At 48.9% G+C, this 23,533-nt stretch overlaps 4 protein-coding genes across 4 annotated transcripts; 1 reads left to right on the plus strand and 3 right to left on the minus strand.

Moving 5' to 3' along the window:
* Positions 1-353: 353 nt before the first annotated feature.
* Positions 354-6,904, minus strand: LOC128266957 (uncharacterized). The gene is made up of 6 exons (XM_053003747.1): positions 6,650-6,904; positions 4,174-6,579; positions 3,944-4,116; positions 3,654-3,864; positions 3,425-3,568; positions 354-1,054 (listed from the first exon to the last, which is right to left on the minus strand). Exons 1-6 carry the CDS (start codon positions 6,902-6,904, stop codon positions 899-901), a joined length of 3,345 nt encoding a protein of 1,114 aa, XP_052859707.1. The 3' UTR covers positions 354-898.
* Positions 6,905-7,399: 495 nt separating this feature from the next.
* LOC128267244 (protein cueball) lies at positions 7,400-18,307 on the minus strand. The gene is made up of 4 exons (XM_053004046.1): positions 18,047-18,307; positions 9,996-11,580; positions 9,084-9,348; positions 7,400-9,020 (listed from the first exon to the last, which is right to left on the minus strand). Exons 1-4 carry the CDS (start codon positions 18,135-18,137, stop codon positions 8,880-8,882), a joined length of 2,082 nt encoding a protein of 693 aa, XP_052860006.1. The 5' UTR covers positions 18,138-18,307; the 3' UTR covers positions 7,400-8,879.
* A 931-nt stretch (positions 18,308-19,238) lies between these two features.
* Positions 19,239-20,771, plus strand: LOC128267253 (uncharacterized). Its single transcript, XM_053004059.1, has 5 exons — positions 19,239-19,342; positions 19,409-19,495; positions 19,560-19,669; positions 19,740-19,834; positions 19,903-20,771. The coding sequence occupies exons 1-5, from the start codon at positions 19,292-19,294 to the stop codon at positions 20,706-20,708; spliced, it is 1,149 nt and encodes a 382-aa protein (XP_052860019.1). The 5' UTR covers positions 19,239-19,291; the 3' UTR covers positions 20,709-20,771.
* Positions 20,733-21,762, minus strand: LOC128267261 (copper chaperone for superoxide dismutase). The gene is made up of 3 exons (XM_053004067.1): positions 21,650-21,762; positions 21,402-21,591; positions 20,733-21,345 (listed from the first exon to the last, which is right to left on the minus strand). Exons 1-3 carry the CDS (start codon positions 21,716-21,718, stop codon positions 20,855-20,857), a joined length of 750 nt encoding a protein of 249 aa, XP_052860027.1. The 5' UTR covers positions 21,719-21,762; the 3' UTR covers positions 20,733-20,854.
* Between the last annotated feature and the right edge of the window lie 1,771 nt (positions 21,763-23,533).

Here is a 23,533-nt window from a genome sequence, read left to right on the forward strand (position 1 = left end):
GGCGCTGATTGATTTGAAAGTTTTAAATTAACGGGATATATTCGAATTGGCCATCGAAGAAGTTGAATTCGAAAAACTAGATTTAAAAACGATCCACCTTGTTTCTCAAGTGAAGAAAGGATACTTGAAGACAAATCATAAAGGAAAAACTTTTGCTTCTTACACAGAACGTAAATGTCTTAAAAGTTCATGCTTTTTTTATTTTCACAATAATGTTCGTGCTATTTGTTGGTCATGATTCTTATCTTAAGGAAAATCTACGCCGGTTGAATGTGGCGTGAAGACGCGCTAGCAGCGAACAATTAAGCTAAGGTAGTAAATGGAACATCTAAAAGAGGTTATCTCTTACGCCAACATTACCTATTTGCACTTTACCAGTAGAAAATAAACTTCTTTTTATAGTAACCTAATATTGTTTGCTTTATTACGAGCACGGGATTGCGGGATGATTAACGCATAACCAGTGTTTGATAATGCGATATGTACGACTCCTTACACCGTAACCAGTCGAATCAATCATGAATGTTGAAAAGGAACTGTAACAGGTACGGGCGAGGCTTAGGCACTGTTGGATTGGTTGTTTCGGGGGACCGATAACGTTTTCCTAATCTTCTTGGCGCAACATTGCGACTTACATTGCTTAAATTTAACATATGCTCAGTGCCTGTTTGCTTACTTATTCAGGCGGCCTGTGCATTTCTAGCGGTGCATAGGGCCTATGGTAAGGCTTCCATCTCAGCCGACTGCTCGCTGTACCCCCTTGACCAGGTGAAGCCTCTGTTGGCTTCTTTCAGTTCCTTGATGAAAGTGTTACACAAGTTTTATCCAATAGAAAAAAACATGAAATAAAAACTAGCAAATACAATCCTGCATCGTTCTGTGTTCCAAAAGCGTTTTCTTACAAAACACCACCCTTCTCAACGAACTTCTTGAACATTGTTTGGCATTCGGCTGTTGTCCATTGCTTGGCGTGTTGCTTTTGCTCTAGCGCTAAAATTGTGTCCAGATTCATCAGAAGCTCATAGCGAAGATGTTTCTTGGTTGACTGGATCGCCTGGGGGAAACAAAAATTAAAAAAAACATTTGATTTATTAAAAAAACTCAACCACCCAACGATCTTACACACGATCACACGAAACTAAGTAACTAACTCTTTCTTAAACAGCCTTACAGAGACAGGACTAGCCTAACTTTGTGCTATAAATAAGCATAGGATTTCTTCTGTGTCCATGAACCGCGTCATTTTCATTACTTTAACCCAGAATGAGGCTACCGGAACTAGAAGAAAATATCTGCCACCGTTTTGCTATTGATTTTAATAAATTTATAAGGCATTCGAAAATAGCCTGTTGGTTAATGACAAAATTTTCTTCAAACCATGTTTTTTCCAATGTTGTGTTGCGATCACTCCACTGCTTCTTTGAGTTTGAAATGAATGAATGTAATAAATAAGAGCAAAGTCTGATCAAGAATCGATCCCATAGAGAGATCAGGGCATATTTTTGGAGCAAAGACAAGCACAAGCGTTGCTGCGAGAACGAGATGGACGTCGTGCCGACACACCGGTTGTATCCACTCACGATCACTTCACGATCGCGCCGCACAGTTCACGAACGGCTGGTAACGATCTTTTGATGTTTGTTTATTTATGTCTCCCGTTTGTCTAAACTGCCACGTATCCATCCCGACCCTTGTGCAGTGTATAAAAAAAAAAGAGGTATCGTTAGGTCGTTGTCGTCATAAGTTGTGCGTGGTCGGCGGCCCCGGGACATTGGCACCTGCTGCCGGGGGAATTCTCTCTTCATCCACCGCCACCGTGCGGTCAACCAATTGAGCGCAGAGCAGACGTTTCCACTGCTCATCATTACCTCGGACACGGAAAATTCTATCGACATCATCGACTAGTAGCAAGCACGAGGAGATCGCTTCTTTCCACATCTACCGTCGTGCTTCAAAAGATCGTAAAGATTTATTTTCGATCTCGTGGCGGCTTGTGCAGGGTGGGGGGAACTGGACGAAAGGAACCGAACCGTGTTCCTTTTGCAACGGAGAGACGCTCGGTTTCCCGACCTGACGCAGCTGATGGTGCAGGTGGTTTCTGGGAAGCCGTGTGCCGTCTTGTTTGGATTGTCGAACGCTCTTGGCAAGCGCGCCGGCCATTCTTGGCAGGGCAAATTTTTCGTTGCCCCGGGGGCGCTCCATATGTCTGTGCAAAGCGCCAAGAGTTTGCAATTTCGTCTCGAAAGGTGTGCGCCATGCTGCTCTTCGCCTGTCGCGCTTTGGATGTTTCATCTCACTTTCGCGCCCATCCGCGTGTTTGGCGTGCGTGATTTTAAACGATCCATTCGGTCGGCCGATTTTGGCGCAAGATTCACCGAACGATCCGACCGACCGAATCAGTTGCTTGGGTGGTTTCGGTCGGTTAGTAGGGTTTGCCCACTTACTTACACGAGTCAGCATTCCTGGGGCCTTTTTCCCCGTTGCCCGATCAGCGTCATGCCACACTCTCAATGTGGCCTAGGAACGGTGATCGCCGGTTTCATAGCTATCATTCTCACACGATCGGTCGTCGTCACGGGCTACCGTTATCATTATGAAGATTATGTAAGCATCGAATCAATTGGGCAATTTCGATCGGTTCTAGTTCTCCTTCAATTTCGTATCGTTTCACAAACATCGGCTAACCAAACGCGCCTCACAGGACACGATGATGGGCACGTGCCGGGAGAACGAGGTTTGTAATATCGTTCACCATCGTCACTGGATGCCGAGTACGGTGGACAAAATTTGCCGCTGTCCGTTCAACACGCCCAGTTGCCCGGTAGTGCATACGCGCCACGGAAACATCGTGAACGTGAACAGCCGGACGCAGATGAAGTTTTGCGCACCGCTTAGTGCGCTGCGGCCGTGCCACGATGGCGAGATTGCACTCCGTCGCAAAACCCTGTACCAGTCGTACGGCGTGAAGAATGTTTCTATCGTCGTCGACTGTCTGTGCGATCACCGGCAGAGCTACTGGACATTTCACAACCGCTCAGGGGAGGACTTTAACGATGCCCGGCACCTGTTCACGGTGGTGCAAAATTACAAATGTGTTGGTAGGGCGTTGTTGGAATGTCTCGTCGACGAAACTCAAGATCTCCAAACTATCTTTGCGCATCTCTTTCCATCCCGCAGCCATGAAGCGCTGTGCACCGCACGAGTTTTGTGGATACGGAAGACGAGATTACGGGTTCATCTACCATCGCTGCACCTGTCCCGTGTCACACCAGTGTAAGTTCGATCTGGACGAGTACGACGACGAGGTGAGCGAACTCTTCTACCAGGGCCCAGCGTACATTGCACGGTGCGTCCCCATCTATGACTACGATTGGTGGTAGCGGTACATGAATCACCGGCACCACACAAAAATAAACGCACTTACCTGGGCAGAACGAGTGGCCAATGTTTTCGTCAGCGAGCGCGCACGAGTGTAAAGACGTTCCGGGATTACCACGTCCGTTACGAGCCCGTACTCGAGGCCGGTGTAGCAGGTGATCCGTTTTCCCAAAAGCAACAGCTCCGTTATCTGTGTGAAGTAAACCGAAAGTGGACAGGAATTCATAATATAGCGAAGAAAATACAGCAACAAAGTGTTTCCCGGTTTCTCGTACCGCTTTGTTGCGCACTGTTTGGCAGCTGGAGAATGCTTTCAGGGCCTCCGGGAGGTAGCCTAAGTGTCCGTACGGTGCCGACAGCATGGTTCCACTCTGGGCGATGACGAGGTCGAAAGTGGGCAGCAACATGACCCCCATTCCTATCACCTCTCCGTGGATTGCGGCAACGATCGGTTTACTAAAGCTGAGCAACACTTTAAGGAAGTTTCTACAACCGAAAAAAAACGAGAGGACAAAAGGTCCATGAAAATGACCGCTGGGCGATGACAAGCGTTTCTAGTGCGCACTTCAAACACTCGCTCATTGTCTGGGCGGTCTCTTCCAGTGTTTCGGGCGGCTGGATCAGGTACCCGACGTCCAGCCCTCGACTGAAGTTGGTTCCTTCCGATCGTAAAAGCACAGCATGCACGGACTCATCATTCTCCAGCAGGGTTAGCGTTTCCCGTAGCTCGTTCATAACCTAAAATCAAAACTCCGTTACATGCGGCGCATTACGCTCAAGTGAAATGGTGCTTACCACGAACGAGAATACATCCTGCAGCGGTTCGTTCGTTTCGTGTTCGGCCACGCTGCTGAGGTCCACCCTGACACCTTGCGTTTTAAGACCAAGCTCAACGAATGAGTCATACTTGGTGCAAACAAGCTCCTTCAACTGTTCCAGGTGCTTCTGCAGCGTTTGATCGGAACCATTCACTATTGCATCCGAGCCCTTCGGAGCCGACTTGCTACGATTCGGTGTGGATCGAGCTTTGCCTTTGGTTGTGTCCTGTTTCAGTGCCCCGATCTTGAGCGCTTTACTCATCACATCCTTCATGCTACTGAGTAGCTTCACGTCCACCTTCACTTCCGGCGGTGAAGCAGTTTTTTTCGTCGGCTTTGCGAACAGGAACTTCTCTTTGTTGGTGTCCGCAGCCGGCGGCTCCTCTTGTCGTTCGGATGGAGCAACTGGTGTGGCGGCTTTTTCGCTCGCCGAAAGATCGATGCTCAACCGCCGAGAACTGGCACTGCTTGAGTAAGAACTGTTCGATCGTCGGCGTATGATCATCGCATCTTCACCGCCCTGCGCGTTATACACATAATCCCAGCCTTTGCCGATCGACGTGTTCTTCCGTTTTCTAGTGGCCGTAGCCCTGGCCGTCGTCGGATTGTTGTTGTTGTTATTGTTGGCCACTTTTATTTCCGCTGCCATCGCCTTCGGACTTTCGGACAATCGAATCTCCAAGCCTCCACCACTCGGTGATTGTGACGGCGTTGATGCGCGTTTCGTGCGCACCCGAAGCGCCTGTGACGTGGAAGAGTTCTCGTTCGGCAGCTTGCTCTGCTTGATGACCACATCGGTGATGATCTTTGTCTTTGCCAGCAACTTTTCGTCCTCGTCACTCGTGTCGACCTCACCGTCCTTGAGTAGATCCTTGCGCGTCGTTTCGCACTCCACATCGTACAGCATGTTGATCGCTCCCTCGTCTCCTAGCAACCGTTCGATTTCGTTCTTGCGCTTTTTTGCCTTCAGATCGATCACAACTGGCGATGGTTCGGGTTTTAACGTGTGCTTCGGAAACCCTTCCTCGGTGGTCTTGATCGGTTCGGGTGTTAGCGCACGTTTACGCTCCACAGGAACGTGATCGACGCGACGCGATCGTTCCTCAATCATATGAACGGCGACAGAATCGGCTCGCTTTCGTCGCATCGTCGCCGTACCAGGGTCGGTCGGTCTCACGTTGGATGTTGATTCTCCCGTTGGCTGTTGGTTGCGGCCCGCCTTAACCAGCGCTGCGAACGGTATGCTCGAATCGGACGGGTCCCATATGATTTTTTTCTTTTTAACTCGCTTCACTGGTTCGATCGTTGACGAAGGAGCGATAAACTGTGTGCCATCCTCTTGTGTCGCCGACATGGCGGTAGACTGAGATGGTTTTCCGGCGACCGTATCTTTTTCTGTCTTCAGTTCCGGCGCCATCACAACTTGCTCCTCATCCCAGTCGGAGACGAGCGAATCGATCAGTGGGCTTTTTTTCACCACGACGACTGGGTTTCGGTAGGGAGATTTGATTAGTTTCGCCACACTTAGTTCACTCTGAACAGCAGCAGCAGCCTTGGGAACCGCTACCTTCGGTGGTTTCTTTATCTCGGAGGGTTTCCTAGTAGGCTGTATGAGCTTTTCGATGTGTTTCGGCTTTGACTCCTGTTTTACCACGATCTGACCACTGTCTGTTGCCAATGGAGTGTCCAACGGTGCAACGGTCGTCTTCTTTGGAATAGCCCGTATCGTAGTTTGTCCAATGGTTACTCCGCCCGAAATTGGTTTCGAGTGCACAACTGGGCTGTTATTCGTTGTTGTTGTGTTCGCTTGCTGCAGTTCTGGAGCATCTTCGAGCTTCGTTCGACTGCGAGGTCGACCCTTCTGTAGCGTCGGAAGACTTTCGATCTGCCTTCGGGCAATCTCCTTGTCCCGCGCAAGTTGCGCCTGATGCATCTCTTCACCGTCCATGATCGTAATTTGCATCTCCTCCACCATCGTTTCGTCTTCGTCTTCCTCGATACGTCCGCTTGCTTTGGCAACACAACGTATTTCGACATCATTACCCTCGAGGATCGCAATCAGATCGTGATCCTCTAGCTCGATTTCGTCAGCTTCGGCCGAAGGCAGCGTTGTCGCAGGAATGTCACTGCTCAGAATCATATCCGTGGGGATCTCGATCGCTCCGCTCGAGTCGAGCGTCTTGGGTTTTGCCGGTGTGATCGACTCTGGTTTCGGTTCAATCGACTTGCTCAGACGGCCGCGAATTTTCTGTATCAGGTCCTCCTTCGAGGGAAGTCTGACTGCGGGTTTCGATACGATCATCTGCTTTTTCGGCGCGTGGTGCATGACTCCGTCCTTCCTGACGCTGCTCTTTACACTGGGAAGCTTCCGTTCCTGCGCCTGCTATGAGGGGGATGGGCATACCATTACCATTAGTATACACTCTTAGAGATCGTTGGTGATAAATCATTACCTTTAAAAGCTTCCGCGCGGCATCCGATGACCCCGCATTCGGTACTTCGATTGGGGGCTTTGGCGGTGCTTCCAGTGTTGTCAGGGTTCTATTCTCGTCATCACTCATTATGCTACCATCTTCCGCGCGGGTTGCTGTTTTGGTCGTTGGTCCCGTGTACAAACCATCGTCCGGAAAACTTATTTCAACAATCTGCGGACCACTTTCGAGAACGTTGGACTCCGTTTTGGATTTTATTTCATTGCCTTGACTCATGGCGGCGTCGGGTTCTGATTAGTACGCTGTTATTGCGAACGAACATCGAGCACTGTCAAAAAGCTAACGCACACACGATGCGATGCCTTCTAAGGCCACTCCCTTGAGGTTAGTCGCAACTCGGCTATCAGCGCCCCGTATTTAGTCTTCGATAAGGTGGAATAGATACGAATACTTGATGAATCTTCACGATGGCGCGATTGTTTTCAATACAATCTGGCACACCTGAGCCACGATCGCGCAAAATGGGTACGCCAAATTTTGTGCCGTTTCGTTGACAGTAGAGGCCTTTTCATCGCGCGCCCTCGCTTGATGACAAACAGAAGCGAATTATTTTCTTGGCACGATTCAAACTGTTCTCCGTTTTGCTCGTTGGACTACCCATTCTTTCGGGCAATTCCAGTTTCGCGATATGTTCGAAAATAGCTTGCAGCAAAAAAATTTCGGATAAGAAAGAAAACTAGCGATTATTTTGTATCTAAAATAAGTCTTTTTTGAAAAAATTGCTACAAGTGCTTTAGCATTTTTTAAACCCTACCTAAAACATACACATTTGTTCATTTTGAACTATAAACTAATCTAATATCACATACTCTCATGTGGATATTAGTAACCGTGCCGAGCTCGTGTTGTACAATCACAGTACATTTGCTGCGATCCATTTTATCATTTAAGTTTTTGTTTCTAAGTGTTAAGTCTGTGTGTTCTGGTTTCAGCCATTCCTCCCGCCGCTACAACACTTTTGAACAGTGAGGAAACGCCTTGCGTTAGATCTGTATCATTTCTTGTAGAGGGTTGTCTTTCGATATTTTTTTTCTTCCGTTACCAACCGACACCAACACTCAAATTAACACCCAGCGTTTTACCGAAGGCTGGCTGGCATTTCAGGCACCGTTCGTCTAGGACGTCGCTATTTCATCCTCTTCATCGCCAGACCCTCTCTCAAATCAGTGCAAATGTCGTGGCCATAGAGCACGGCTTTCATTTTAAGGGATACTCGGTGATATTACCCTTGCGCTACTTGCGGAACTTCCGTAAAAGTATAAGTAGAACTTCCGACAGTTTGTATACTGCAATAAATTAAACTAAAGCGAAATGTAAAGCTGAAGGATGAAAAGAAAAATGTACGCGAAGGACGACGATGCGGTAGCATCCTACATTAAACAACTTAGCAGGCAAATACGCAAAATACAAACAAATCGATTCTAAGTAACGCTTCGCACCCCTGCAAGGGTGCCGATAAGTAGCAATCAAGGTAAAAAGGCATGCGTTCAAAACGATGAACCCGAATGGTTCCACGAACTATTATATTACAGAGAGGAGGGAAAAGCTTCCAGTAAGGCAAATCGGGAACCTCGTCGCGGGGTGTGCCGTGGTAACGGTGCTTATTACATCCTATACGGCGTATTACACGAATACAGGAACTTAATGGTGGCTACGGCCAAAAGGACTGCGTTCAATGAACACGTGCCGATGAAAACTAACTGGTAACTGGGAAGGGTTGTGGGTTTCTGTTTCAGAAGACTGCATATGGTGGGGGGCTTTGTACTATTTTCCACCAAAGGAAATGTGCCCGGAGTTAACCATCGTTCACACCCGGGGAGCCATCTGGTTTCGTTGCGGTATCCAAGTTTCACACTGTTCCGACCTCGGCAGGTTCTATGATGTAGTTTGCTTGAACTACTTGCAGCAATCTACTTGTGGCTGTGGCGTTGGCTATGGTTGGACTGCACGTACACACACACACACCGACCGTGGGGTGTTATCACACCTGAAAAGCCTTGACAGGGAACGTAGCTGCGCGTGTGGATATTCCTCTTACGGGAACGATAAGTGCCTCTGGCACGAGGCATCTTGTGTTCCGTGGTTAATCGGTTTTCCTCTTCCGGACTTCACTACCGCCAGTCAGCACCATTGAGCACCCGGCGTCACAGGGATTTGCGTTCCACTGTGCCGTTGTCTCGCTGAAAGGCCCTCATTTACGCTCGCTGGCGGCATCGCCACACGTGACGTTCGGGAGCTTGCGGTACGATCCGGCGACGTCCTCTATATCTTCCAGCAGGAACTGCTTGTCCTCTTTCTGCGCCTTTTTGAGCAGCTTAGTGTCGAAGCATGGCTGTTTGAAGAAAACAAAAAGTAAGTATCTGATGGCCGATGCAGGTCCGATGAACCGCCTTACCGTTTCGCAGACGTTCATGTTGCAGCAGTTTTCTATCGTAATCTCACACTGCGTTGTCGGCGGCCGGGAGGTCATCGGTGTGACCACCATTTTCTTCGTGATCCGAGGTCTCGGCGGTTTCATCATGCGATGCACGGTGACGACGACGATCGCCAGCAGCAGAAACGAGACGGTGAAGCAGAGCGAGGTGTATACGACGGTGCGGTTGAACGATTCCTTGCAGTAGGTCACTTTTGGCTCCATGAGCGGTAACGTTTTGGAAACGCTAAAAACGGAAACGCGAAATGTGTTACAAATGATGCGTAATTCGTTCGTGCTTATACGCCAATAAATTTGCCAAGGTACATCTCGCATTGCAGATTAGCAGCTTTTGACACACCCGCCAATATTCGTCTAAGCAGAAATCGGAAATCAATTCGGTATGATCCCATTAGGTTTAGTTTTGACTCTCGAACCATCGCTAATCGCTAATGCTTGAGAGAGCAGAAAGGTGTTCCGTCGTACCCTATTCGTTGCCAAGGCAACACGTGACGGAGAGATCTTCGCAGGATCAAAAGTTCAACTCATTATCCACACCATATTCCTCTCTGTCGATTAAAGCAATCGTGCATTGCGCGCAATTTTATAATCAAATAAAAAAACAATTCCCGCATGCAAATAGGTTCGTAAGTAACGAACAGGATATACGAAGCTACACACTGCGGATGCTGCTGACGAGTATCGCCTCGCAGGCCGACTGTTGTCAGGGTAACAAGCCGCGTCTGTTACATTGTGAAAAATACATTAATCAAAAGCGTCTAGCCACTCTCTCCTTCCGTTCTGTAGATTACAAACACACGCGGGGAGCACAAAACAAACAAAACCTGTCTTGGCCGCTGCTAGAAAAAAAAAAATCGTTCGTAACTAACTCACCCCAGACAGTACTGATGCCACTGCGGATCGTCGTTATAGGTGCTACACAGTCGGACTGCAATTTCGCATCGCTTTCCCGCAAACTCCTGCCCACACTGGCACTCGGGCACCGTTTCGTTGCTCAGCGTACACTGGCCCCCGTTCAGACAGTAATTGTTACAGCTGTACTCCTCGCACCGGTCACCCCGGTAGCCGGTTTTGCAACGGCACCGCGGCACCTTTCCTTCGACGTAGCACTCGCCGTTGTAACAGTAATCCGTGCCGCAGATCGAATTCTCACACCGGGCCCCGCTAAATCCGGTGTTGCCGCACAGACAAAACCGATCGTTGCCGGTGTCGGTGGTGTTGTGGAAGAGGCAGCGTCCCCCGTTCAGGCAGAACCCATCGCACCGGTTCCGGTCGCACCGTTCGCCCTCGAACCGAAAGTCACACTCGCAGCGCGGTTGATTATCACGCCCGATCAGGCACCGGCCCTGGGCGCAGAAGTTGTTGCAAATGTCCACCTCGCAAAACCTCCCGCCGTACGCCGGCGTACAGATGCAGGTGTTGGTGTTGTGGTTAATCGTACCATTGTTGAGACACACGATCAGCTGGCCGTTTTGGGCCTCCTTTAGCAGCACCGTCGGTGGTTTCGAGCGCTGCACGGCATCCAGGATCTGGCTTACGACCGCCCGGCAGTCGGGATTGTTTTTCTGGTGCTCGAGCAACAGGGTGGAACGCAGGATCACGGCCGACGGGTGCTCGCCCCGGTACACGGTACGCGTGCGGTTCGGCGATTCCTTGTCCGTCTCGTAGATTTCGTTGTTCTCCTGATCCGTCCAGTAGATGAAGTTGTTTTTCACCGAAATGTCCGCCGGCAAGCGATCGAGCCCGGTGAGCAGGGTGTGCTGATCGTTCACCTCCAGGTCGGCGCTCTCGATCGAGTACCGCCGACCGTACTTCTTCTCCACCCAGTACAGCCGGTTGCGATAGTGGTCGACCGTGATGCCTTTCGGGAAGTACACCTGGTTCTCGTGCACGTTCAGTATCGTTCCGTTCAAGTCGGCCCGTACGATGTTGGACGTTTTCGGGTAACAGTTCGTCCAGTAAAGGTGCCTACGGCACTCATCAATCGCCAGTCCCGCCAGTTCGTGATCGAATCCGACCGTAGCGATCACTTGCGGCGAATTAGCAGTGCTCGGCTTGGCATCGCGAGTGTCGCGCGAGTTACTGTTCGTACCGACGTCCAAACTTGCCGCCTCTCCGCTCCGCAGAAGCGGATCGATCGCAACGGAGTATACCGATCGGGACAGCTTTTCCGTCCAGTAGAGCTTGCGCTCGAGATGATCGAACGCCATACCGGTGATGTATGCCGTTTCGGTGCTGGTGGGCAGTAGCTTCGACACCCGGTGCAGCTCATCGGCATCGTCATAGTCGAGGGCGAAAATGCGATGCTCCGGGTGATCGAGATCGGCAAAGTACAGCTTACCCATCACCTCGTCGTAGGCGAACGCCGATATACGGCTGTACTGGTGTGCGGCCGAAGAAATCTTGCGCCAGTTGGAATCGAAAAACAGAATACCGTTGTCCGTGGTCACGGCCGCCTCTGTTTTGGGGAGAAAAGAAAGGAAAAGGAAATGTGAGTGAAAGTAAGTGCAACTATCAATGACCGAACCCTGGGAGATGTGTTTCGAAGGATAGCGGGGTTACGACACTAAGGCCTCGTGCGGCGACACACACTATCAGCTCACGCAAGATCTGTCCAAAGAGCGTGCATACAACCGATGGCCGGCGAAATAGACCGATAAGATAGGCCGGTGGCGAGGGGGATATGCTGGTGTGTTTAGAGCCACGCAAAAGTGACCGCAAACTAGCACTACATGACCGTACAACATCGGGGATCTCGTTATCTGCGACCGATTGGTTGGCGGGAGCGTGAGTAATGTTGTTGGGAACTTTTAAGCAACGAGCGAGCAACGGTGAATCGGAAACGCAGGCAGCACCACGGCTAATTCTTGCACATGATTGCAATGACGACAATGGTGCTGGACGCCATGAGTAACATGTCCCGTTCGATCGTACATGATCGATAGCAAACATCTAAGCACCTGGATGGGTAGATTGTTTCTTTGTTTTTTTTGCACACGTTGCCGACGAGTTGCTTTTTTGCGGTTCTTTTTATTTCGTTATGTAATTCCCCCGCCGATCTGATTGATAAGATAAAACAATCGGCTTGCACTTTCGCCAAATACGCTATCACCGTACGTTACAATGTGGCAAACGCAACAACAACCGCGCCAAATCGTGACCCACTGATTCATTTGCGCGCTTCAAAGCTTCACCCTCAACATGGGCCACCCCAAACGCAGAAGGCAAAAACGCCCATAAACCTAGATTGCTCTAGGAAACGGTCTAGAACTTGGGCTCTAATTTGCGAATGGCGTCTTGCTGCGAAAAAAAGAAACAAATTGCAACCGAATACGTCATCAGGCCGAGTGGAAGGTAAAGTAGCACCACGCGCTTCGGCGTGCCGTTTGACCGTGATGTGTCTTGCCAAAGGGGAACGCGATCGAACGGGGCAGAGAGGTGGCTTAGCGAGCTTAGCTAGTAAACCTTGGTACCGATCGAGAGCCTCGCTTTGGGCCGCCTTGGGCTTCCACCGACGGTTTCATGTTTCGCTTCGTCAAACCGCCGCACCTTCTGGCGATTTTGAATATGCGGCTAAATATGGTGAAACGAAGAAGGAATTCGAAATTCTGGAGTTTGTTATTTGCGAAATCGAATACAAATATTCAGTGAAACCCCACGGTCGATTTCTCGGAACCGCGTCTCGATCCTGTTTCTTAGCTCTGCGCTCTGCGGTTTCGTGTATCACACAGCAGAGGCATCACAGCGAAAAGAAAATAGTCCACTAATGGGTTTCGGGTGTACAAATTATGAAACTCTTCCGCACCGAGCTAATATGTAACGAACCACCACACAGCGGCGGTCTCAGCGGTCGTCTAGACATAATAATGAAGACGCATTTATACGCGTCAGTAATAGGATAGGAGGAAGCCAGTTCTTGGCCAGTTTGATGACGCGCGCACTCCTGAAACCATCCGATAAGGGTAGGCTCACCACCGGCACCAAGGCAAATAAATAGAAAAGCACAAATCTACATAGTTCTGTTTATATTCCCGTAAGCCACACACAAAAACATCCTCTCATGAGAGGTAAACAATAAGTGGAGGGCAACAAAAAAACAAACGAAATGGCGTGCGAAGAGCCATTTACGTCGGATCGGCGGATCAGACAGACTATCGGAGAAGCGTCAGTATCGCTCCGCCGGAGTGCGCCTTGATGGATTGGCTTTTGCGTTGAACTGCATCTATGTACCTTTCAAATGTCGGTAGTAATGGACTCTGTCGATCAAAAAAAAAGAAAATTCCTACGAGTGCATTACTTGTTTGACTTTCGCGCCATGACCTTCTATCACCTGAACCTTGGGCCTCCGCCTGGGCGGCAGTGATAGGGAAGCGCGAGCAAATGGACTCTCTACAGTTCCGAGTTCTTCGTTCAAGAACTCAACAGTCCACATTCCAAGCAATAGGCGGCCAGCGGTGATTGCCCTCGGGTCTCGGGTCATTCGAACCATTCTACGGCACTCCATAAGCTTAGTGCCAGCAAGTGACGCATCCCTTTACTGGGCTCAAATAATTTCTAATCAAGTTCCCAAAAGCCTGCCGGAGTCGCCATTTCTTATCCTGACTATCACGCGGAGCCCCACTGGTAGCCAGCCCCCCCATCACCTGTGCCACCGTCTTCCGTAGAAGAATCTAAAGTCTCGCGGGCTCCCTTTGAACGGTGCCGTCAGTCCCGCGCCCCACGATGTAATCGAACTGCTAAAAAGTCACGTCACAATGATACCGCGGCCCTGACATTAGAGATGACGCTGATTAGACGGGGCCCACACCTTGCAAAAACCGAAAAACGCACAAAAAAATTGGCCAAAAAACATTAGGAACGATGCCCTAGGAGAGAGAGGCGGCGGCGGCGGTTCACCGAAGAACCTAATCATCATTCCGGCCACCGCCGGCAGGAACCGTTTGTCTGTGTGTGTTTTTTTGCAAACTGATAACAGCAGAGCCCCGAAAAGGCAATAATGGGATGCAGGCAGTGGCGGTGAAGGCAACGTGCGCGCGTCCGTCAAGAGGTGTGTGCGACACGTCGATGACTTGTGTTATCGCGCGCCTGCCGCCGCCGCCATGACGGGCGGATTGCGAGCCGGCCGAGCATGCCGGTCCTCTGTCGCACCGCGCGCGTTTAGGCGCCATTTCTCGTGCCCTCAGTTTCTTGGCGTTACATAATCGAAAAAAGGACGAGCGATGAATTGTCCAGAGCTCAGCTAAATTGTGAATCTGCTTGAGCACGCGGCGCAGGCGGGAAGCATGTCTCCATTGCTCTGACCGGGTCCGATTCATTGATAGCATTAATTATGTTGCACTCAATCTCCCTCCTGGTGGCGACTACCCGACAATTGATTGGCACGGACGACGGCGACGGAACACGCAACAATTGATTTGACTTTTCAAGTAGAACACGAACTCGCGGTTGTTCCTCGCACAGCGAAACAGCCTTTTAAGACCTTTGCCCTTAATTTAATTTATACGTTAAAAGGATAATAATTGTGTCTGACAAGCTGTGTAAGAGTACTGTAAATAAAATAGAGAGAATAAATAAATCATCAGAATAAATCACAACGTCAACCGAGAGCAGAGCAAAGTGATGGCCATCCATCCGTTGGAGAGGAATCGAGCCCCCAGAAGGTCGGAATCGCGTGTCATCAGTGCTTTCCGATGCCGCGCGCACGCATTATTAGCATTGTAAATGCAACGCTGTGGTGCGACCCGACGACCGCCAATCGTGGCCGGCCGGGGGGCAAGGCAAGAGCAAGAAAACGAAGCAAGGACCTAGGACACTTTCGCTTTCCGCATCCTCGACGGGCAATTACATTTATTGATCCTTGACGGGTGGTAGCCTTGTGAGCGAATTTCGGGTGATGATTCGCTTCCTGTGCCAAACGGCCGACGACGTGAGTCGGTGTGCGCAAAAATCGAACGCGAAACCATGCGTGCGTAAAACGGAACTTTGAACTCGGCCCCCCGCCCGGCGGACGTCACAGCTCCCGCCGCCAGTGAGGATCGCCAACCGATCTCTCCGCTTCGGATCGGCGTTGGTCACGTACGCCATCGGCTGTTGCTATTGCTGCTGGTTGTTGTATTTTGACAGACCGCGGGGAGGACGGAGAAGAGTGCGAAAACGCGAACGAAGCAGAATCAACTCGCGCGCTAGCGACGGGCACACGAGACACGCGGTGAATTGAAGCGCGCTTGAAGGAATGCAGAAAATTTGCAATGCTAGCAGGAAGTATAGTGGATCGATTGCAAAACCCCGTTCGACGCGGGAGTGATCGAGAGCATCGATCACGAGCAGGCCCAATCGGAGAACCAACCCGGTGGCCCCCCCGGGTGGCTAGTTGGATTGGTACTGCCTGTTTTTTTCAACTCGGTTTCTTATGCCCGGTGCGCCGAGAACGCATAACGGAAGCACGCACTGACCGCGCGAGAACCGGAACCGAGGGGTGGCGGCCAGGGGTCAAATCGTGCCGCATTGCCTACACGGAAATCGTGATCGTGAGTTGTTGATGGAGACCCAAAGTAGTGGCGATTGTCGGAACAGGAAGCTTCGGAAACCCGGCTTCGGGTTCGGTGCACCACAGTCACTCTCGGAGGAGCGGTAGCGAAAGTACAAACCGTATAGCCTTGCCAGGAAACACCAAACCGAACCGACTGGCTGTCGGTCCCGTTTGGTCAGCCATCAGCGGGAGAGGTTCAAGAACCTCAAGAAGGTAAATGGTTTCTTCTAGTTTAACTTCTAGTTTAACTCTACTTTAAAACCGTTCGCTCGACGGCGCTGTGACCTTGAATTTTTTCATCAACTGGCGTCATTCGTCACATGCACACAGGTCGCGGCGAGTGTGTAATAACGGGGGGCGCAATGATTTGTTTATTCTGTGTTTTTTTTAATGACGAAATTTGCTCACCAGTGGCGCTGATAAGGCGCTGAGGGGAAAGCAAAAAATTATTTGTCACCTTGGCCCTCACCATCATCTTCGCAACAGCGGTTTGTGCAAATTCCTCAAACTTTTTGTTTTGAGCCACACACAGTGACAGTGGCCGACTCTCCTCCGTGTCGGTTTTCGCCAGCTTTGCGATAAGATTTCGGAGTAAATTTCTTCCCTGTTGGATCCCATTGTATTGGTGGTGGGAGCAGCCGAAAAAGGAGTGATAACCGAATAGCCCGGGGATTCGTTAAATACTAAAACCAAGATAGAAAACACACCACCGCCGCCGTGTAGATATGATGCAGAAGACGCAAACGCGCATTTGCAGGTCAAAATTGAAGGATGCAAACCTTAACGTGGTTGCACAATACGCAGTGGGTCTGGATGGCCGCTGCTTCCCAGGAGGATTTGGGTGTTGGGAATTTCCTATCCACTGTTTACGTGATGGGGAATCGATTAGAAACGGTTAGGGTTCTGATGCGCCTGATCCGGACTGTGGTCTTAGAAGTCAACCATTGGGTCAACCATTTCAAAACACAAACAACATTCAACATGGTTGGCGGCCCGGCAAGTGCATGTTGCCCTATCATGCAAGGGCAACAGGAAACGGCGCTCCCGAAGGCGTGAAAGTGTCGATCGCATGTCAAATAAATCGAAAACCATTCCATCAAAAGGGGAACTTTTGCGCAGCGCGCCCAAGCTAACCGCCAATTCAAATGCCGAGACCAACCACATGGTTCCATGCACGGGATTGTTTTGACGGCATAAACCACTAGACGAATCAGTATCAGTACAGCATTCTTTTGCGATTTCTTACGTCTTAGATTTCTTACGCCGAGCTTTGCAATAATTTAATCGAGGCTCCGGTAACGATCGAATGTACCTTGACCCAGGCTTTTGCGAATATCCCGCGGTGCAGCGATCGCCGCGATCACTTCAAGCCTGCCCTCCCTCCCGACAATCGTGATCGCCACTTTCCAAAATGTTTCAACCATTTGCCAAATCTGCGAATTGATCAACGCGGGACTCTCGAAAGGCAACCAAGCGCAGTAAAAAACGAAAAAGCCGAAATGAAAGCACGAGAGAGGGCAAAAGCCATTTTCGTCTTTACTTTGACCGTCGTAACCACCATCTCGTGTGCACTCGCCGAGATACGTGCTGGTGGTGGTGGTTGGCGTTAGATAAACCGCAGATCCAACACATTTGCACCAACGCCCGCGTTAGAAGAGGAAAAAAAAATTGGCGAAATGGCGAATTGTTCCCCAGTCACCGTGGCTCGTTTTTTACAGATGCGACTGGTGAATGGAGGAGCGAAAAAAAGAAGTTTGATGTTTATAAATCGCCGGAGGTTACGACGCATTTCAACATTAACATAAACCATGCCTCCGGCGCAATTTGTAAGACAAATTTGGCGATCGGGAGGGGAGACGACCACGCGATACTTCTTTCGAGTCTTTCGCTGAAACGACGCCCTGCTAACATCGTTCGGTTTGGATCGGTTGGACTTTTTCCAAAATGGCACTCAGCTCACCACCATTGGGCGTTATGGCAACTCTAAAGTTGCGCTAAAATAAATCCTATTGGCAAAAATAGTAAATACATCGCATACTAGGGATTGTAGAACGATGCTTGGCGAAGTTGCTGAGCGTTGGAATTTCTGGCTAGCCTCCTGCGATTCCATTTTCGCCGTCCGAGTCACAAAATTACACCACAGTGCGAAAGCTTCCAACCAATGCTCCGCCGAACAAAAAAAAGGATGCAACAATCCGTTTGCGGACGAAATTAAGTAACTGCGGTGCGTTCGGGGCATGTGTTGGCGGTTGTCGTGTGCCGAAAATGAGTATTTTTGGACGTCCCTGTGAGAGCAACGTGAAGCTTTGGTTGGCGCTGGTCACGAGCACCGTCGCTGACGACGTGCACTAAATGTGCACGAGTCTCGTTAGAGCACAAATCGGTGGTTTCTTACCCCATTCGGCTGTGACATAACCGTAGCACGACAGGAGCGCCAGACATCCCAATGTGATCGCCGTTCTGCTGATGGAACCAATTTGCTTCATCCTGCTGCGTTAGTTTCGACGTCGGCAACCGTTTTCACTATCCCGGCCGGAACGCACGCGTTTTTCACCGGCACGTTACGAGGGCGGCAACCGGATTCGCACTCCAACGACCCGAGCGGCGAGCGGGTTGCGCAAATCGTATTGCACTTCAAAGCAGCTCCGTGCGACAACTTTTCTCTACAGCAAAGCGGCGTGCAGAGGCTGCCGAAGGACGGTAGAAGGGATGGGAGCTATGATAACAATTCACACATAATCACAGAAAAACGGACATAGAGATTTTGAGCTTGAAGCTCAATCTCAATGCACCAATGGATTTTTCCTACACGAAATGTCAAAACACGAAACGTCAAAACGTGAATGTTGCTTTTATGAAAACGACCGATTTTTGAACCTAACTAAGACACTGCGAACCTGAACCTGACACCCGAGTCAACTTACGAAAATCCCGAAAAAAACCGAGTCAACCTGCGAAAATCCCGAACAAGAAAACGGAAGAGGGGGAAAGAGAGACAGTAGCGTCTACAATTAAGTGTTGAGGGCTCGAAGCACTGTGAACTGTTGTTATTACCTTTACTATAGACTTTGAGCTTGAAATTCACTGTGAACTGTGAAAAGGCTAAAGACTCTGAAAAAAAATGTGCGTGCCGCAGAGAAACGTGCAAGAAACACGAAATAACGTTCAGTTTTTCTTTCAACTTTTTTCTGGAACTGACAGTCCGTTATTGACAGTCCATAATGACAGCGTTTCTTAGCGTTCCCGGGCTCCGACACTATGGGAAAAAGATGGTAAACGGCCATAAAACTATTTTAAAAAGTGTAAAAATCGTAGCGTGTGGACGCTCCACAGATTGCTACGATCCGATAACGACTTTGATCTGCGCAGACCAAAGTAGCATTCAAATCGTTGCATGTGGACCGGCCTTAATACTAAAACCAAGATTCCGCACGGTTAGGAAAATATAACTAAAAGCCTCACTTTTTAAAATAGTTTTATGATCATTGACCACTTTTTTCCCATAGTGTTTAGGTTCGTTCGCATCGACTGTCACATTTTGGCGTGCGTCCTTGCGTTGACAGCTTTTGACAGCGGCCGGACAACAACAACAAAAACATTCAAAGTGCACAACAGATTTCGCGGATTTGCGCCAGCAAAAATGGTGTATCAAGGAACAATAAGTTATGCGTACATACAACATTTAGCTGTGGTAAGTAACACAGCACATCGATGGTATATCGATAAATTGCACTAACGTAGCGTTCACCGTTAAAAGGAAACGAGGCGTCGCGTCGAATCTCTGGATCTACCGTACGAAGATGAATATCGGAGTCATCTGCAGTACCTGGGAAGCAAGGAAAAGGTAAAATTCGTCTTAAAATTAGTGCAAATTTTGGATTTTTCGTCTAACAAAGCTCATTACGCAGTGCGTCCTGAAGTTGAGTTTCGTTCATTGCCCTTGGAACATTGGTAGTGCCCGATTGCTTGCAATATTGCAGGAAGCAGACATACTAACGGCCAGCGAGTACATTCTAAGGTCAGTGAGCTGTCCCGGTTCCCTGGTTCGACGTTTTGCTTTAATATTTAATATATGTTAACAATTGTAGCATCGATTGTGCGGATTCAACACAACAAATCATGAACGATTTGCTGGAAACTGAGTACACTCTTCTTGCACACCTAATTTCCTTTGCATACAAAGGTAAGCTTCTAACCCATCTGAGCGCCATAATTGCATCACTAGTTTCGGACCAAATTGTTGAATTACAGAAAACGACCGTTCTCTGGCGCTTGCAAATATTCTGAAGGGATGCTTTCGGTCATCGTTGACGGATCTGAAGAAGAATCCCAACATCATTCCTACTAACTATTTAGCCTCACTCAAGGAGCATTTGCAGCCAGATGAGCTTGCCGTGGTGAGAAAGGAACATTTGCATCTGCTGTTGGCAGACTCGGAAGAGGTGTGTTCGCTGGATAAAGCGCTGGCCGAGCAGGAGCATTGGCGCGACGAACTGCAATGTCTGAATGGATCAATTCTCGATGCTATAATCAACGAAATTCTAGTTGATGAAACAAACTGCATTGATACTCTCCAAAAGGCATTCGAAGGCTCCGCCGGAATGTCGCTCAAACATGCACTGTACATGTTGAGTGCGCTGTCCAAAAGCGTTGGGGAGAACAATGAAAAGGCAAAACTGGTCAAAGATTGGATCAAAGCATTGTTCCGTGAAACCATCGAAACCGGATTAACCAGTAAGTTGAAGGGATTGCTTCTATTGGCACGTGAAATATGTACCGCAAACGAAGCGATACTGGGCCCCTATGCGTCGTGGTACAAGCACACGATCGGTGAAATGAAGTACAACATAACCAAGAATCAATTCGTAAGAATGATAGAAATGTTAACTGCCGTGCTACCGTTCGAAAAAAGCCTCAAGATGCTGGAGATTCACTCGACGACCGCTATTTCTGCACCGGTAAAGTGTAATCAACTCGTGCTCGATTACAAGCAGGCTTGTCGGGTGCGCATCGCCAAACTGAGCGCCCCACTCGAGCATTCCTTAAATGTCGAATAATGCTGAACAAACATTTGTGTACTTTATTCTATTTATTCACCCGTTCTTGCGCCCCATACCTGTACCGTGTCGTGCTGGAATTGTATTCTCACATTCAAAAGTATTAGCGCTTTAGCGCTGTTAAATAAAGCATAAATCATAAGCATTCATAATGCAGATTGTTTTTGATCTCGCCGTTGCTCCTTCACTATCGATTTGTTCCGTTCGTCCCAAATTGTCACACCATCGCAGGCGCATATTTTTTTATAGTTCTCGAAGATACCTGCCGACCTGGCGATGATGCCACAGCTGAGACGCCTACCGCTGTCTGACGATTCCGCAACCACCACTGAACGGCCAATAAGATTTCCCACGTCGAGTCGGTTGTTGACAAACCGTATCGTAGCCCTTCCACTGGAATCGGAGCTGATTTCGGCAGAATCGTAAATATCCCCCACTGAATCACATCCCTGGGAGATGTCCCCGCATTCGTGTATATTCAATCGGTAATGCCCGTTTTCCGATAGCCCGTCGATCGTCCCGTCAACAACGGCCCCACTGCTCGAAACACTGGTCGCGGAGATGGCGCAGAATCGAACCACACCTTGCACGCCGGTAGATTCATTGCCGTGGGCAACCATTGCTACTGCGGATTGACCTACAATGGAGCAATTAATTAGAAAACACGGACTTTTTCACTTCATAAGGATGTACCTCCAAAGCCAGTCAGGACGGCCCTTCGTCCGGTTGCTTCGATGCGTTTGTGAATCTCAAGCCACGGAAGTGCCGTTTCAACCAAGACGCTTCCCTTCCCAACATCAATCTCTACTTCGCCCACATCACCTAAGGATTTTCTTATCGCGTTAGCACAATCGTCACTCCGAATTTGGGCAGCAAACTCCATCTATCGTTAAGAAGGAGGGTTTATTATATGTACGCGATTAGGGATGTACTTTACTTACTTTTATATTTCCCTGATCGGTCATTTTTTGCTGACTAAATATTAACTCCTTCAAAAAGTTGATTATCATTAATCGTTCTGGAAGCGGCTTGGAAAAATGATGAATGTGTTGTTTATGGTTTATTTACGTTTGCGAACAAATTGGCGATTCTATCGGTGCGCATGGTTGCCAGTAAAGAATTACGGAAATCTCATGGCGATTCAAAACACACAAGGATTTATTATGACACGATAAACCAGTTTGTATCGTATTGTAGTGAGTTTTGTGTGCTGTATTAAAGTACGATTTGGCTGAAAAACCCCTTTTTAATTTATAAAACGCAAACAAACGGTTAATAAATTCCAAAACAAACGGTCTTTTTCACCACCTGGGCCACTGAAGCCAATCAGCTGACATTCGGGCTGTCAAAGCAAACCATCGAGACGAGAAATGGTGGTCGTGTGTGGGGATTTCATATGCGTTTAGTAGATGTTAATGTTTGTTAATTTATTGTGTAGTTCCTTTTTTCCTGCAATAAGGCAGGTGTAAATTTGTATTTCCTTTGGCCAGTAAGCAGCCTTTTGCTGCGGTGCGTAAGCAGTACAAGCGTGATATTGTGAATCTCTCATCTCCGGCAAGCAACACAAGTAGTGATCGCGGAAGTGGCGGCCAGTGTCGAAAGCAATAGTAAGCGGCCCCTTAGTGTTTTTTTGTGATTAGTGGTGTGGGATCGTATCGATAGCTACGAGTGCGCTTTGCTGTTGATCAGGGCAACCCGATCATCTGACTCACAACAAAGCCCCAACATTCCGGTTTCTTCGTTACTGATCCTAGATCAGCGCGAGACTGTTTACCAACGGGAGCGTACAACCTATAATACAACTTCGGCAAGCCTGGAGCCTATTTTCAGTTGAGGTAAGAAAGTTGACGAAAAGGTACTTGCGGAGTGAAACCGCTTTGCCACACGATCTAGCTGACTCATGCACCGTGAAGCTGGACGCGGTGTCCTCAGCTTTCGAAGTCAATGTTTCATCCCGTTCAAGGATATCCGTGCCGTCGATGCCGTTATTGGTCAAGTCGCTTCCGCTACACCTTATTCTCCCGCGATATGGAGGGTGCGCGTTTTTGTTTTGACTCGCTAGATGGAGGTCACGTAGAGCGCATGAGGAGACGTCGTCTGTTTCTTCTCGACGACTGTGACTGTGTCTGCGTTGTTCGTGGGGGAACCAACGCAGGGGACTATCGCATTTCTATCAGTTGCACCGCACAAGTCAGCCGTCGGGCAGTCAGCTGCTTTTGCGGATCGCCCGAGCACTGTTAAGATAGAATTACGTGATTTCACAGTCTCTATTGTTACTACACGAAACTAGCAATGGAGCGTAACGATCACCTGTCACCGACGGACGATCAACAGGTTGCCGATTATCATCATTTATCGAACGAAGAGCATCATTCGACGGAAGACGAGGCGCAACAGCATCGGCACCAGCAACCGCCCTTCAGGCTGGCGTTGGGAGCAGATTCGGAAATAAACGTTGCGGATGTCGCTCCGCCCCGTGGCACCGCCAATGGTTTGTCCTAGACGATCGGTGTATTTTGTTTTAGCAATCTGGCAAAACAATCAGTTCACTTTCTTTTTGCTCTTCTTTCCCCTCGTGACACCACTGTCCGGATGCCTGTGTTGTGCCTTTACCTGTTTCTATCGCTGTTTCCTATCTGTTTCATGAACATAAATTCCCTTTTGCTTTCTCTTGACATACATGTAAACGATCGAACCTGCAATGCAAATTTATCTCTTTGTAGACATATGTTTTCACCAACTACACTGTGCATGTGGCTTTAATAACTCAAACAAATACCGACTGACGCACCGGATTCGCATAAATCGGATTGAAACCCTTAGGG

The sequence above is a fragment of the Anopheles cruzii genome, chromosome 2 (assembly GCF_943734635.1).
Source record: "Anopheles cruzii chromosome 2, idAnoCruzAS_RS32_06, whole genome shotgun sequence".
NCBI lineage: Eukaryota > Metazoa > Arthropoda > Insecta > Diptera > Culicidae > Anopheles > Anopheles cruzii.